The sequence below is a fragment of the Python bivittatus genome, unplaced genomic scaffold (assembly GCF_059951505.1).
Source record: "Python bivittatus isolate LINGU-HERP-01145 unplaced genomic scaffold, Pbiv_v1 ctg000220_np1212, whole genome shotgun sequence".
Taxonomy (NCBI): domain Eukaryota; kingdom Metazoa; phylum Chordata; class Lepidosauria; order Squamata; family Pythonidae; genus Python; species Python bivittatus.
Window position 1 is genome coordinate 33504298 of NW_028277048.1, and position 15477 is coordinate 33519774.

At 38.1% G+C, this 15477-nt stretch overlaps 1 protein-coding gene across 1 annotated transcript in view; it reads left to right on the plus strand.

Moving 5' to 3' along the window:
- Positions 1–2537: 2537 nt before the first annotated feature.
- The window catches only part of GNA13 (G protein subunit alpha 13), a 34987-nt gene continuing 22047 nt past the window's right edge, over positions 2538–15477 (plus strand). The window contains exons 1-2 of the mRNA XM_007421613.3: positions 2538–2880; positions 6438–6661. Of these exons, the coding sequence (XP_007421675.2) occupies positions 2598–2880; positions 6438–6661 (507 nt within the window). The 5' untranslated portion in view covers positions 2538–2597. The remainder of the gene's footprint in view (positions 2881–6437; positions 6662–15477) is intronic.

Sequence of the window (15477 nt, forward strand, 5' to 3'; positions counted from 1 at the left end):
GAGAGAGAGAGAGAGAGAGAGATTTTTTATTTATGAACGTTTCTGTTCCATTGTATTCCCAAGGGCTCACAGAGACGACGATGATGATGATGACGACGACGATGATTGGTGTATGCATTATTTTTTATTCCATAGGGAGAAGCAGTCCAGCTATCCAGGTAATTACCTTTGTATTTATCAAATGAAGCTGTACAGAACACCACACTCAGACTGGAGAAACAACTTGGAACTCAATTACTTAAAAAGTAGTTTATGAGTATTACATATTCTTGCATAAACAAGCTTATTAGCATACTTAGTTATGCTTAATCCATACGTGTCAAATCTTCTAAATTCTAGCTTCATGATGAAATTGATGTTTGTAATGTCTTTGTTCATGAACTGACATTGAAGTCAGTGACAGAATACTGTGGGGAGCTGTCATTTTTCCTCATTTGTTCCTGGATACCACTGATTCTTATGTCAGGTTTGGTGCTACTGTTTATAGATAATTATCACTTCCTATGTATAATTTTCTTCTGACTTTTCCTATTCTATGTCCCCTCTCCCAAAATTGGGAACAAAGCTACCAATCTGAATTCACAAAACAGGTTAGACAACAGTAAAATCATGCTGGATACTTTGTAGTTTGGTATATTTTAGGGAATTCAGCCATTGTCTTGGAATGTTATATGAATCAGGCCATCATATTAATCTATAGTCTAGATTATTTATTTGGGCATAACATAGCATATGAACATAGTATATGCATAATGTACAGTATCATTAGACCATTTGGATTTTTTAAAAAAGAAGTTACTTTGGAATGGGCTAACTGAGAGAGCAGATGCAGTGGAAGAAAGGGAACCTGTCAACTTTTTTTTTTTTGCTCTTAATTGCCTCTGTAAGCATTTGCAGTCAAACTAATCAGGTTTCAAGCATTCGTTCAGGAGTTCCATTCCCACACTTGTACAGTTCTATCTCCTGTTTCTTAAGAACCTATTTCCTACTGTTACACACAGCCTATTGTTTAGGAACTGGTTTCAAGAAAGAAGACTTTCTCTGTATAAAATTGCATAGACAAATAATTAGCTTGTACATAAATTGTGATGTATACAATTTATATAAATGTTTTTCCCTTCTAAAAGTTCATGTAAGTGTTTGAAACTTCTGGCTGCTACTTGAAAACATCCTGAAGGTATATTACACATTATGTGCCAGGAAATACCCTCAACTAGGATTAGAATCCTGGGAGCTGAAGCCCAAAATATCCGGAAGGGTTTAGGCTGGTCTTATTGATGATCTATATGAGCATTCAGATTAAAGGGTAAATGGGGCCATATGTGCACTTACTAATCTAAGTTTCTAATCAAGCATGCATGAACACAGCCAGAATGATTTGTATACCATATGGGTAACACTCAGCTTTCTTCAAAATTTTAAGGGCAGCCCAAAAGGATGCATTGCTTCCCTTCCAATCTGTTGTCCACACTGCCATACCCTATTTAACTTGGCCTGCCCACCTGCCCTAAGCTTGGCTTGCTTGTTTTCCCATCTGTGTACTGTACTGCTGAGTGCTACTCCTCCCACCCATAAGCTACAAAGGCTTTAGCAAGGGTGTCCACAGTGTATGATAAAAAATATTCAGGTGGCAGCCCCAATGGTGCAATTGAAGCTCTGTTTTTTACACGGAATTGCGGAGCTTCGATCACATCGTCTTGGCTGCCATCTTTACTTTTTTGATTACTATCTGCAGACACCCATTTGAGGAGTTTCTGAGACAGACACATTGTGGGTGGCTGGGCAGGCAACTGAGCTAAGTACAGTTCCAAGGGAGCCAGCAGTCACAGTTCAGGCCTTACCCCTTCCCCACGGCACCCACCATGTGAAGCAACTGTACTTCACTCTGCAAAATGGAAGGCAGATTTTAGGACTATTGTTGACAGAACAGTCCAGAAGAACGTGAATAGCACGAATGGGAAGATATTAAGTTTATGAGTGAATACTTTCTTAACTATGGCACAAAGACTGCAGAACCCCCAACCTATCAGGCCATCACTTGATGCCTGTGGGCTCATACTGTTGCGCCTGATATGGACGATGGTTGTTCAAATGGGTTGGAATATTATATTATACTGAAGTGGGGAGAAACGTACATCTTGCACACGGTTAGCTAATGTGTAATAAACTGGGTATGCATCCTAATAGGGCAAACATAAACGCGAGAACAGCCGAAGCTCATAAAGAGGCAACAGGTCGATAGACCCAAATACCTGACGCACCCCAACAACGAGTTCATGCCATTTTGCATAAACCCCCGAAATCCGTCACGTGACAAAGTACGGAAAAAGGGGAAATTCCGAATATACGGACCAGATGACATGATCACGTGCTAGAACAGGGGCGGGGCCATCTAACTCAGAAGACAAGACGCAGGTACCACGTGAAAACAGAGTGACTGTTGATTGGGCATTCTTGACGTGACGCTCTCCGAGCGGCGTCTCCTGTCATAGGGGCACTCAGAGGGGCGGGGATTGAGCGAGCGACCCAGGTTCTACGCAGGCGCAGAGCGGTGCAGGGCCGCTACGGCCGCTCCCTGGCTGGCAGTACTCGCTAAGATGGCGGATTTCCTGCCGTCGCGGTCCCCGCTGTCGGGCTGCTTCCCCGGCTGTATGCTGAACAGCAGCGAGGCCGAGCAGCAGCGGAAGTCTAAAGAGATCGATAAGTGCCTGTACCGCGAGAAAACCTACGTCAAGCGGCTCGTCAAGATCCTTCTGCTGGGCGCGGGGGAAAGCGGCAAGAGTACGTTCCTCAAGCAGATGCGCATCATTCACGGGCAGGACTGGGACCGGCCAGCCCGGGAGGAATTCCGCGCCACCATCTACAGCAACGTCATCAAGGGTACGGTTGGGGGGCTGCAAGCGGGGCCGGGGGAGGGCGGGCTGAGCCGATCCCCGTCCGAGGGGCAGCTGGCAGCGGGGCGGCCGCGGTCGGGCGACGAAGCCCCGAGAAGAGAGGCGGCCGCGGGGGAGAAAGACCAAAGGTGAGGGGCTGCCGAAGAAGCCCCGAGTCGGGGGAGAAGCTGCTGCAGCGCCCGAAGCTCACCGTGGAGGAAATACGCGCGGGCACGGCCGTAAAAAAAAAAGAAGAAAAAAAGTCACGCCTTTTTTCTTCTCGAAAGCATGGTTGATGAGGCCGCCTTCCGCCCGTCGCGCTTTTTGTCGTGTTTCGATTCAGTTCGGCGGTATCGATTTTGAGGACCCTCGGGAGTGAAAACTGTGGCGGATGCTGCAAGGGGGTAGATGGGAAGAAGTAGGCTGCGGGGAGAAGCGCTTCGGGGTGGGGGAGCAGCCGATGGGAGCAGCAGCTAGGACAGGTGTCCCTGCCCCCGCCTCGGTTTTCGGAAAGTGGGTCGGAGCGAGGAAGAGGGAGTTTGGCATCGTGTCCTGCGGATGGGGCCTGGACAGTGGCCCTTGCCTGAGGAAGAGATTCGGGAGCTGCTCAGACACGGCTTGAGATTAATGACGGAGTGGTTCTTCGTGCACTGAAAGGAGTCGTCGGTGGCTAACGGGATTGCGTTTGGGGTAGCCTTTGTGTCAGACATCCTTGTTTCCGTAGAAGTTGTGACAATAGTCCATTTTGTAAGGAGGCTGACTGATGGAGCCAGGAGACTGAGGAAAATGTGTAGAAGTAATTAGGCATAGGTTTAGAGGCATTGTTACTGTGATCACAAAACTAGTGGGGGCTGCACATTATTGCATCTGAGAAGTGGTTGTTGGAAGGCTGAGATGACTGGGTCAAACTCTAAAGCAGCTTTAATTTGGACATGGTGAAAATACGTTAATACAGGGAAATCAATTTCCAGAGAATGTGATGAAAATGTATAGTATCATTATAATGGATGCGTATCTTCGTCTACGCTCATATTTCATTTTAAACAAATCTTGTAGCACCTACCACACATTTTGCTTTTTAAAATATTTCCTATGCATTTACATATGAAAAGAATTGTTTAACATAGCAATATATCTTTGCATTTTCAGTTAAATCCAGTGCTTTTCTTTGAATACTTACAAGTTAGAATCATGTGGATAACAGTTTCTATTTGTACATGATGCCATAGAACTGTGAAAAGGGATCTTGAAGAATAGATATGGAGACCACTTGGTGGTTAAACAAATGAGAGAATGGTGGGCATGGCACTAGTGGATGTTTTAGTTCTAATCATGCAGTAGCGATTCATAGAAATATATTTGGAACTTTTCTGATAACAAACATATTTCTTATTTATTGTCTTTTAATGCCAAGCAAGAAATAGAAACAGCTTTGCGTGTCAGCTAACTTGTTTTCTTCTACCCACCCTGTCTTAAAAATCTGGAGATTCTAGCTTAAATATATATAATTATTTGACACTAAAGAATTCTAATACGTACTTCATTTTCATATCATTCAGTTATTAGGAAATGAAGATAAAAGCAAGATCAAATACATTAATTTGTATTTTTATGTTTTGAGGTTGTTTTAAGATTTAAGCTAGCTTAAATATAGAGTTTGGATTGAAATATGGCATATAAATTGAATGAATAAATTAAAAATAGTTTTGCAGTGAATGAAGCTGAAAATGCAACTAAAGTATTTAATTTTGTTATATATACACTAATGTATTAAGGCCACCATTACATTTCTTACAAAAGATTGCTAATAGAAGAGTACACTATAATACAAAGTATGTGTTATATTTTATATTTGTTCCATCACTAAAAAGGTGAATGCTACTCAGTTTTTTAATATATATACATATACGTGTGTGTGTGTGTATTTTCTCATGCTTGTCAGCAGTATATGATATTTCTTGGTAAATATCTTTACATGTACATCTTAAAAATTATACATAAAGCCTCAACTACTAATTGCTATTCTAAATTATTGGATACACTAAAAACAAACATTCTCAAACTTCTGTTTTTGATAGTGGGAGAATCTGTATATCTAACAAGTTATAAACACAGTAAAATGTATAACAAAAGAAATGGAATAGGTTTCCTACAAAAATCATCAAGATATCCCATTTACTATAATTTTATTTATTTTTTAGATTTATATCCCACCTTTCCTCCAGGAGCTCAAGGTGGCATACATAGCACTCCCTCCTCCAATTTTCCCCCACAACAATGCTGTGAGGTAGATTGGCCTAAGGGAGAGACTCACCCAGATTACCCAGTGAACTTTCATGGTTGAAAATGGACTTGAACCTGGGTCTCCCCAACCTTGTCCAACACTGGCTATTGTGGATGAAAAACGTTGATAATACTTTCAAACAGAAAATTATTTGTTCTTGGCTGCTGTGGTCTTGGACATGTTTTCCACTTTATGACAGTATCATATGATGGGATAATGTATCCTTTATGTAGTATTATTATGTATTATGTAATACAGCCTTTATGTAGTACTGTGAAGTATGCAAAGTATATTGTGTTTATAATCCTGTTATATTAATAGCAGTAAAAAATATGTGTTTACATATGTAAAATGTATGCATTACCGTAATGCAGGAAATGCTAATATAAGGCTGCCATCTACCAAGTCTATGACAGTGGTGGAACTAGAACTTTTTGATATGTAGCTTGGTCTCTTAGCTTGTGCACTACACCAATATTTCATTTCATTCAATAAGTCTTTTACCAATTAACACACATTTTGCTTTTTAAATTTTTACTTTTAAATATTTCTTAGGTGTTTAAACATTAGAAAGGTTTTTAAAAATATAGCTGTATTTCTTTGTATTTTAAATTAAACCCATTGCATGTAACTGAATTCCTGTTGCATCTTAGAATCATGTAAATTTAGACATTTATGAGAACAATTAATTATATTTTATCATTTGCTCCTGTTTTCTGCAGCTATTCCTCTGCTTGTTTATTAGATGTAAAGGTGCTGAAGTGAATATAATAGAATTCCCAGAAGAATGTGATTAATTTTAGCTACTTTAAATGTCTGGAATTTTTTTGCGTATCTGGAAATAAATATGATCAATGCTAAATCTTTTACTGGAAAATTAGAATTTGTAGAATGTGGTTCCAAACTTAAGTGTACAGATCTCAGCTCAAACTTAGAGCAGTCATCACTTACAATTTGAAAAGAGTGTTAGTAGCCATACTTTGCAAAAGTGACTGCTTTATTATTTTTTTAAAAAGTTTTAGCAATATTTATTGTCTATACAAGGGCTGGTGAAGTAAAAAGAAATCAGAAACCTCTGGGTATATAATCTAGTTCAGGTTCCTATAGTGGATTTGGGATTAGTTGTTAACTGTTTGTAGTCTGCATATATGTGTTTTCCCATTTATAATTCCTTATATTTTGGATGAGTCACTTTTGCATTTTGAGAGTAACAATTATTAAGATGAATATAAATGTCACTAGTATTTGGAAACTAACACATAGTTTCAATTTTGTTGAAGGTGTTAGAGTCCTTGTGGATGCTCGTGAGAAACTTCATATTCCATGGGGAAATCCTGCTAATCAAAAGAACGGTGACAAGATGATGGCCTTTGATACCCGTTTAGAAGTGGTGAAAGGGATGGTGCAAACCCAGACTTTTTTACAGTACCTTCCAACAGTAAGAGCTTTGTGGGCAGATAGTGGTATCCAGCATGCTTATGACAGACGCAGAGAATTTCAGCTGGTAAGAGACATAACTCTTCATGTTGTTGTATTTATTGTGATAGCACAATTTAAAATCTTTTATAAATGAAATTGAGGTATTTTTGGTGAACATTTTATTAGATTAACATGAAATTTTAATAGTATAGATAATGATGTACATAACGACAAGGATGAGAACAGCAAAATTAATTTCCATAAAGGCAAGATGCAGAACTATAGCAGGGCTTGGAATTTAAATGCTGACCTATAACAATGTTCAGCAAGCATATTTCTGTTCAAGCAGTGAGACTTCTTATTTCCTCTCCATTCAGTTCTTGATACTTTCTGACCTTGGCTGTTTTCTTGCAGACATTTCATAACCCAGCTAGGTAATATTATCAGTGTGAGGGAGAGTGGGCTCTTCTGGTTGTTTATATATAGTAGCTTGCCCTGCCAGTCTTGGTGGGGGTATGATTACCTCCTTGATGGTTCCTTCATTAGGTTATTGTTTCTTCCCTGGTTGTTCATCTGGTGCTGTTTCCTGATTAACTGGGTGTTGGCTGCTGGAGGCGATGTGTTCTAGGCTGTTTGTTTCCTTCCTAGGTTTTTGATTGTATCTTTTAAATGGTATGTTAACAGTTTCGCAACACATGGACAGACTCAGCTACAGTTTCAACTGGGAAACTGTTAACATTTTAAATCAAGCCAAATCCAAAAATGTTAGGGAATTTCTAGAAGCTTGGTACTCAGAGAAATCAGTCATCAGTAGACACATAGAGATAAACCCCACTTATATACCCCACTCTCCCTCACACTGATGATGTTACCTAACTGGATAAAGAAACATTTGCAAGAAAACAACCAAGCTCAAAGAGTACCAAGAACCCAACAGTTCAGTCCTCAGCTACACATATTCTCTACTATTTCCTCTCCATAGAATTGGATATAAAATAAGGGTAAGTATTAAGAATCTGATTTACTGTCAGAACTACACTTGCTGGTCAAATTCCTAGCCTTTATAGCAATTCTTCAAGAAAAATATTAGCTAATCATTTAAAATTATATGCGCACAGTATGTTTGATTAAAATAGATGTATGAATAACATTAACAGGCAGAGGCAATCTGGAGATGGGTGGGAACAATTTTCCCCAATAGGAAAAATAGAATGGTTTGAGCTTGCTATTATGTAATTTGTTCCCAAGCACTTAACTATGAATAATGTTACAGTTGCTGCTATAACACTAAGCAAGAGCATTAGGAGGTTGTTTGTAGTGTCTGTGCTTTATATATGAAGACTACTGTAATGGCATAGAGTACTTCATAATATTCTATAGTTGGGAGATTTATTGTACAAAAGCATGTAGGTTATACTGAAAGCCTGTGGTCTGTGAGTGTTGAATACATTGTTATAAATCAAATTTGCTCCAGAGAACAGGAAGCAAGTTGAATACTTCTTTCCATATCTTAAAAGACTACATTCCATATCTTTAAAGGCTACCTCCAGTGTTTATTGAATGTACTTCCATCATGCAATAGAATTTCCTGGCTCTCTGCCCCCTTGATTTGAAATTAACTTTGGAGGGTCTCCCCAAACTTCTACAGCAAGTAGCCTGATACATATTTAATGTGATTTCATTCTATCCTGATAGTAATCTTTTCTGAGTGTGGATTCTTATATAGCAAGAGTTGTTATCTTTAATACATATTCTGAAAAGAGGTATGCTGGTAGACTAAAAACCTCAATAGGAGCATTCCCCTCAAAAACATTTTATTTTAGATTTATTTTATGGTATTAGCAAACCTATATGCTGCATTGTGACAGCTGAGTAGCCAAAATAGAATTAGTGGGAATTGAGGAGCAAGAACTAGAGTACATCAGAGAGACCCACATTTTGCAGAAGTAGGAAGAATTAAAAATTAGGGAAATAACTGTAAAAGGAGGAAAAAAAGAAATCCAAACTATATAATGAAAATGTCCATGCTGAGTGGCCATAGACTGCTGAGTGTCCTTGGGAAAATTAAAAATAGAAAATCAAGATCTATAAGAGGGAAAGAAGTATATAGAAGAATATGAATACTTTGGAAAGAAAAGATGGCCTGCTGAGCTGAATACTGAGCAGGAGCTAGCTGCACAAGAACATTTTATTTCACATCCCGTGTACATAGCCAGTGCTCAGAATCTCTTTTGAAAGTTTAAGAATCTGCCACAAGTGTTCATTCTTTCTTTGTTGTATCATGCAATCAGATTCAGTTATATTTTCTTTAGTACACATCATAGTTTGAAATGATAAGCTATGCACTTCTTCTGCAAACTTTGCTCAAGCTATGGTTCATAATCTAGATTTATCTTGTTAATGGATTTGCAGCAGATCAAAGAGGTGAAGAGGTGGGAATGCATAGACCAAAGGCTAATTTCAGATTTTTCCTCAGTGCAAACCATGTCTGCTACATCGTAATCAAATCAGAATCAATTCTGACTCTGCGGTATTAAATGGGAAACAAAATGCCAAACTTGGCTTTATACAAGAACCAACCTATTGCATTTTTTATACATCCACATCTATATTTGAAATGAACAACGTTGATTTTACAGCAGAAATAAGTAATTTGGGGGGAGAGTGGGAATTTTGGAATTTTGAGAACATATATTGAGTACATATATTTAATAGAATAGCTTTCTTGGAGAGAGATGGGCAGTCACAAAACTTCCATTTATCAGGAGATAAACTTTTGCAGTAGCTCCTTAACTACTGCTTTGGTTCTCCAGAATGTTTTCTACTACCCAGCTTACCTTTGCCTCTTTACTGGGGTATTTCTAATTGCCCACCTTATTTACTAAGTTGATGCGAGGCCTATGGATAATTTGCTTTGTAGTTGCTTGCTTTCCATGTAATTATTTTTAAATTAAAAGTCTCTCTTTAGAGTAACAGATAGGACTAGAATGCAAAGGTGATGCCTCTGCGAATATATTGGTTCCATAGATGCCATGTTATTTATCTTCCATTATAGTGTATGTCAAAAGTGGTGTTGAAGACTTTTTTCCTGCTAATGTAGTTGTCGCACTAGAATCTTTGAAAATCTTCTGAGATTGAAAAGACAGTGCCATGGGATGTGTTATAATGAGCAGAATTTATTGAAATGGAATGTATGAAAGAAAGTGACTTTCTGCTTGAATAGAGTATCGTTGGATCTAAACCAATACCAGCAATATGCAAAACAGATCAACAGCAAAGTGTCTTTAATGTAGAAATGTAAAAATAGAAAATGAAACATTAGATGGCTTTATGACCTCTTTTGAGATAACTTGGGAAAAAGGAAGCCTCTGTATTTTTTGTTCGTTTAACCAACTTTACACTGGATTTGGAGTATGTGGAGAAAAAAAAATGCAAAACCATTTCAGTTATTGTTTGAATGCTGGAAAGTAGCCTTCTCCAGCCTTGGTACCTCCAGATCTGTGGTTTTCAAATCCAAAAATTCCTCAGGCAATTTGCTCATTGCTGATACTTTTGGGAGCTAAAGCCATAATTGGAAAATGTCAATTAGGAAAGGCAGGTCTACAGTTTCATGGCTCTTGAATGTTTTGACAGCCCAAACTTCTGCTTTCCTTCTCTCTCTGCCATTTAAATGAGAACATTAATGCTTCAGAACTCTTGCTGTGGCTTGATTTCAGTATTTAAACAACTATTGTTGGATGTAATAACCACAGAGTCCCGCAAAAGTAGTTAAGTAGTACCTTTTACTGGTTTTTAAGCTTAAGGCTATGAACCTTGCTTCATATTTCTGTTTAATTTGATTACTGACCTTACAGTAATTTAGTTCTACTCTATCACTGTGCTATATGCTTTATTTGAATTTGTTCCTAATGTAGCAGCTTTGCACATGAGTAAATGTATTAAACACCAAATGTTGAAGTGGGCTTTTTTCATTTGGAACAGGGGCAGCCTCTACACTTAGCACCCTTTCTGTGGCTTTCAGAGTCTTCATCAATGAAGTTTTTTTTCTCTCCAAAAAACGGTGAATTGGAAAATTTTCTGGAAAAAAATTATAAACAAACAAATTTAATTTATGTGGGATAATTTTCATCATATGGTGGCATGTGGAAATTTTCCAAGAAAAATAAAGTGCTAGAAAATTTTCCAACCTGTATTACTGCCATTGACCATAATTTCTGGAAATTGGCATTACATGTTTATGCCTTTTTAAAATGGGAAACAGGTAAGTATATCACAGTTAAAGCAACAACAAAACAAACAACAAAGAAATATCTAAAGCTGCTCCCAATTCCAACCTACTTGCATGTGTGAAATGGCTAGGTAGCAGTGCCCCCTCCACGAATAATGAGACTTATTTTAAAATAGGAGTAGTAAATCAAATTTCCTCAGCAAGATGCCAGTTATACTGAGACTGCAGTATGCTCTGGTCCCATCAGATGCAATGTGTGAACTGCAGCAGTGTATATGAATATAAAGAAGTTCCAATGTTTTGGTGCTATCCTTTACTAATGCAATCTTAAGAATTCTTTGAAAGCCAAATAATTTTCTAAATAAATGCAAGTTTTAAAAAATGATTCTTGCCAAAATAATTGTTCATCCCAATTTAAATTATCTTAGGCAAATTGAACGTTTTTATTATGAAATAGCATCAGTGTGTTCAACTGTGAGTAACAGTGAGTAACAGTGAGAAAACTTTCCTTTAACCATTTAATTTGATTTGTCACTTATCTTGGAAAAGCACTTGTTATGTATGATAAAACAATACATGCAGTTTCCATAGCCCATAGTTAAACACAAAACTATAACGGTTAAGTCTTTGCAAGAGATGTTCAGTTTTAGAATTTGTAATCCTTTAACCCAAAGGAAAAGGGTTACAACCACAATATAGAATATGTATTCTGCAATAGGAGTAAAATATTAATGCTTTTAATTTTAATGTTATTGTGCCTGGATTGGAAGGAAATAAGCTGTGCTGCCTTGCCTCATGTCACTAAGGAAATGAGCATGAGGATAGACTGCCCATTCTTAACTCTAGGGAAATGATAAGTTGGACATGTGGTGGCATGGCCGGTACTGGAATGAATGTGCCTCTGAATTTATATTTTCAGTTATAATAGTTGGGAATGAAAGGGATAATAAAGGACTGGTGCAGAAGCAATGAGAAGAAATCTCAAAAAGACAGTGAAGGTATATCATGGTACATTTCAAAGCCATATCTAAATTACGGTGACTTTCCACAACTTCAGGATTATGTTTGCGTTTTAGGCTACTTGTTATAATGGTACATTCAAGCATATTTGACTGTTGCAGTATGGGCATTTTCACAGGATATTCCTATATATGGTTTTAGAGAGTTGTTTTCTACATTTCAGCTGTGATAATTGCTTGCTTTGAAAGACAAACATACTAGCTAATCATTATATATTTTGAATACAGCTTTTCTCAGCATGTTAGAGGAAGCAGAGGAAAGAGATTCATCCTTGCACATCCTCCACCACCTCTTCCTGCTCAGAAATTTAATAGTCTAAGGACAGAAAAGCACATGTGACTTGTTCTGTCTTAAAAATCCAGCCAAATTCGGAAGTATGAATTGCTTCTTTGCACTAACTTCTTGCATCATAGTTTTTCCCTTTCACTTCCCCTGTCCCTGACAAACATAAGTAATAAGAACTGAATGACTAGGTACCAGATAGTATTGTTTCATGTTGCTCTTCTACACAATCAATTGTTCGTGTTTTCAGTGTTTCAGAAAGTGAACAGGTCATAAATTGCCTTTAACCTGCAACGTATTTTAAATCTCCAGGTTGAATTTAGTTATATGCTTATCAGTTACATTCTAAGCAATTGCTTCTTTGAAACCTAGTGTTTTACGTACACATACCATAAATAAATTAGGCTTATATGTGATTGCAATCACAAATGACTAAATAGTGTACATTCCATATCAGCAAGAAAAGTTAAAACAATACATAACAAGATACATAATGACATGGATGCCTTTAGTGAGGATACAGCTGAAATTGAGCTTTTTTTTAAAAAACTGTTTGAGACTATATTACTGCTAGTGTGAGTGCTATAATGTAGATCAGATTTTAAACTAGTTCACTTCTATTTTCAATCCAGTCATCTTCCTTCCTGCCTAGTAAGAGTGTTCCTTAAATGGTACTGTGCTCAGTGAACACCTCTACCTGCAAAAAGGATAGAGACAACGTTTGCCAATTCTCTATTCCCTTGTCACTTATCAGTTGTGCTTTCTGAAAATCTGGATCAGAGGTTCCCTCATCTCTTTGGAGCAGTAGGGATGCTCCATGGGGAGAGAAAAGTACTCCACAGGAAGAGGGAATCTCTGGACCCGAGATCTTGCCCATGGTAACTTATGCTTTAGTCACCTCCCATTTGCGTTATTGTAACACGCTCTACATAGAGCTGCCCTTGAAGAGTACTCAGAAGTTGCAGCTGGCCCAGAATGCAATGGCGAAGGCAATTTTTGGTGTTTCTTGTTACACCTATGTAACACTGCTTCTTCATGAGCTTCACTGGCTCCTAGTAGGCTTCTGGGTACCTATGAAGTCATACATGGCATAGAGCCCGGCTATTTGTGGGACCACCTTTCTCCCACTGTCTCTGTTCTTCTGAGCAGATCTAACAGAGAGGGTATACTCCTGGTCCCTTCAATTAAACAATGTCATCTTGTGGCACCCGGAGTCGTGCCTTCTCAGTAGCAGTGCCTGCATCCCCCCCGAGCTTCAGATGGCCTGTTAGCCTTTTGTCAGGCATTGAAATCCTGCCTGTTTCCCCAGGCATTTGGGTCAGGAGTTTAGGTGAGCTCTATTGCTGTTGTTTGTTTGTTTGTGTGAGCAGGGTGCTTTTTTTATCCTTCAACCCCAGGGGTTGTATGCTATGGTTTTTGTGCTTTTAATCCATGTATGTTGCCTAGAGTCACCTGTGTGAGATTGGCAGCCATATAAATAAATATATCAGTTTGTTCCCCTTTCATCATTAGGATGCTTTTGCTGGAGCAGATGCCATGTATGTGAAACATGCCCCCCCTTCTCAAAACATGAACTTTAACTTGATGTACTGAACTTTAAAGCTCAGAAAATTATGCCTACTGACAATGTCAGAAGTGGAAGTATCAGTATCTGAAGTGCACTATTATCTCATGGATAGAATACAGAACTGGTAAGATTGTGGATTTGAATCCTAATCATGAAGCATACATTTCTTGGGCTGGCTAAATATTTCAAAGAATTGCAGTAAAACTATTAATTTATTCTGAAATATGATGGAACATTCCAGCATGAGGAAAAATAGTTCCCTTGGTGTGTGATAGTCAGAACACATTTCTGTGTTCTATCTCAGTACCCATTTGGGACAAAATTGTAAGGTATTAGAAGATTGAAATAAGTTGAAAAAGTGCTTGTGTACATCTTGAAATGAACCCAGCTTGGGATAGTAGCTCCATTTTGAGTTTTCTTTGGCTTTACTAAGGGACTACAGATTATCTATTGGACTGTTAATACATTTAAATTTTTGCAGCGCTTCTTTTCTGATCTCATGGAAGTTAGTTTGAATTAGGATATAAAGAAGTTGTATTTTCCAGTACAAGCAGGAAATGCATGCCATACATATAAAATGTCATGCTTTCAGGAAGCAGTTTGTGGTGGAAGACATAAAATGCAGCACTCCTTTAAAAGTGACTGTGAGATCCAGTTCTTCTCAAAGTGGCATATAAAAATTGATACAAAACCTGTCTGTTCACATAGGCCTTCCCTATATGAAAGTATACGCTTTATATTTTAATTTGGTATATATTATCGTGCTTCAATAATTTTACCGCAAATAGTTTCTACAAGTGACTGAAAGGGAAGTATAATTTCTTTTTTTAGTGAATTTTCAATCTTTAATTAACTTTCAAAGTGTAGTTGTATTACTAACGTAGGATATGTGTTTATTTTTATTTGAAGTAGACCTTGATCTGTGAAACTAAAGACCACTAAGCGTCTTTATACAGTGGTACCTCGGGTCGCGAACGCTTCTGTTCACGAACAATTTGGTTCACAAACAGCACCGTTCGCAAAATTTTGCTTCCGTTCACAAACTCCGCATCGGGTGACGAACAGGATCTGCGGCCATTTTCCCTGCTATGATATGTGGTCGTGGCTTCCTGTAGGGAGGGGGACTCTCCCTCCAAACAATAACCGCCTCCCCACCCACCTTCCTGTCCTCCACGCCAGAAGTCGCCTCAAGCAAGGTTAGTGTTCTCTCTCTTCATACTGTACTGTACTGTACTTTGTTTCATATTTTTGTGGTTTAAAAAAAAAATACATATGGTTCAGAACAGATTAACCGTATTTACATTGAACCTTATGGGAAAATTTGATTCGGGTCGTGACCAATTCGGGTCGCAACCAGAGTCGCGGAACAAATTAAGTTCGTGACCCGAGGTACCACTGTACTAGCAATACCTTGTGGCATTAAAAAGATGGCATTCTTGGCTGTAGAATATTTGCATACACACTGGGTGAAGGGTATGTAACTTTTACTCATTCCAGGGCTATACTTGACTTTTACTCCAAAAAGTAGTGGATGGAGCTATGATAAAAGCTAAATTTGTATTTACATTTAAACATAATTTAAATTAATCTAGTTAATTATGTTTACTTTCCAATAATATATTTCATAATTTTATCCTACTGTCATACTAAAAATTACAATTTGGCAATGATCTGTGGAGGCTTTTGTGAATTGCACCCATTTTCAGTGCTTCCATGCAATCCTTGGGACATCAGGTTGTGCATCTCTAAATTGAAATGATGGGAAGTTAACCAGAAATTTTCTAACAATTTTTGGTTTTCTGAA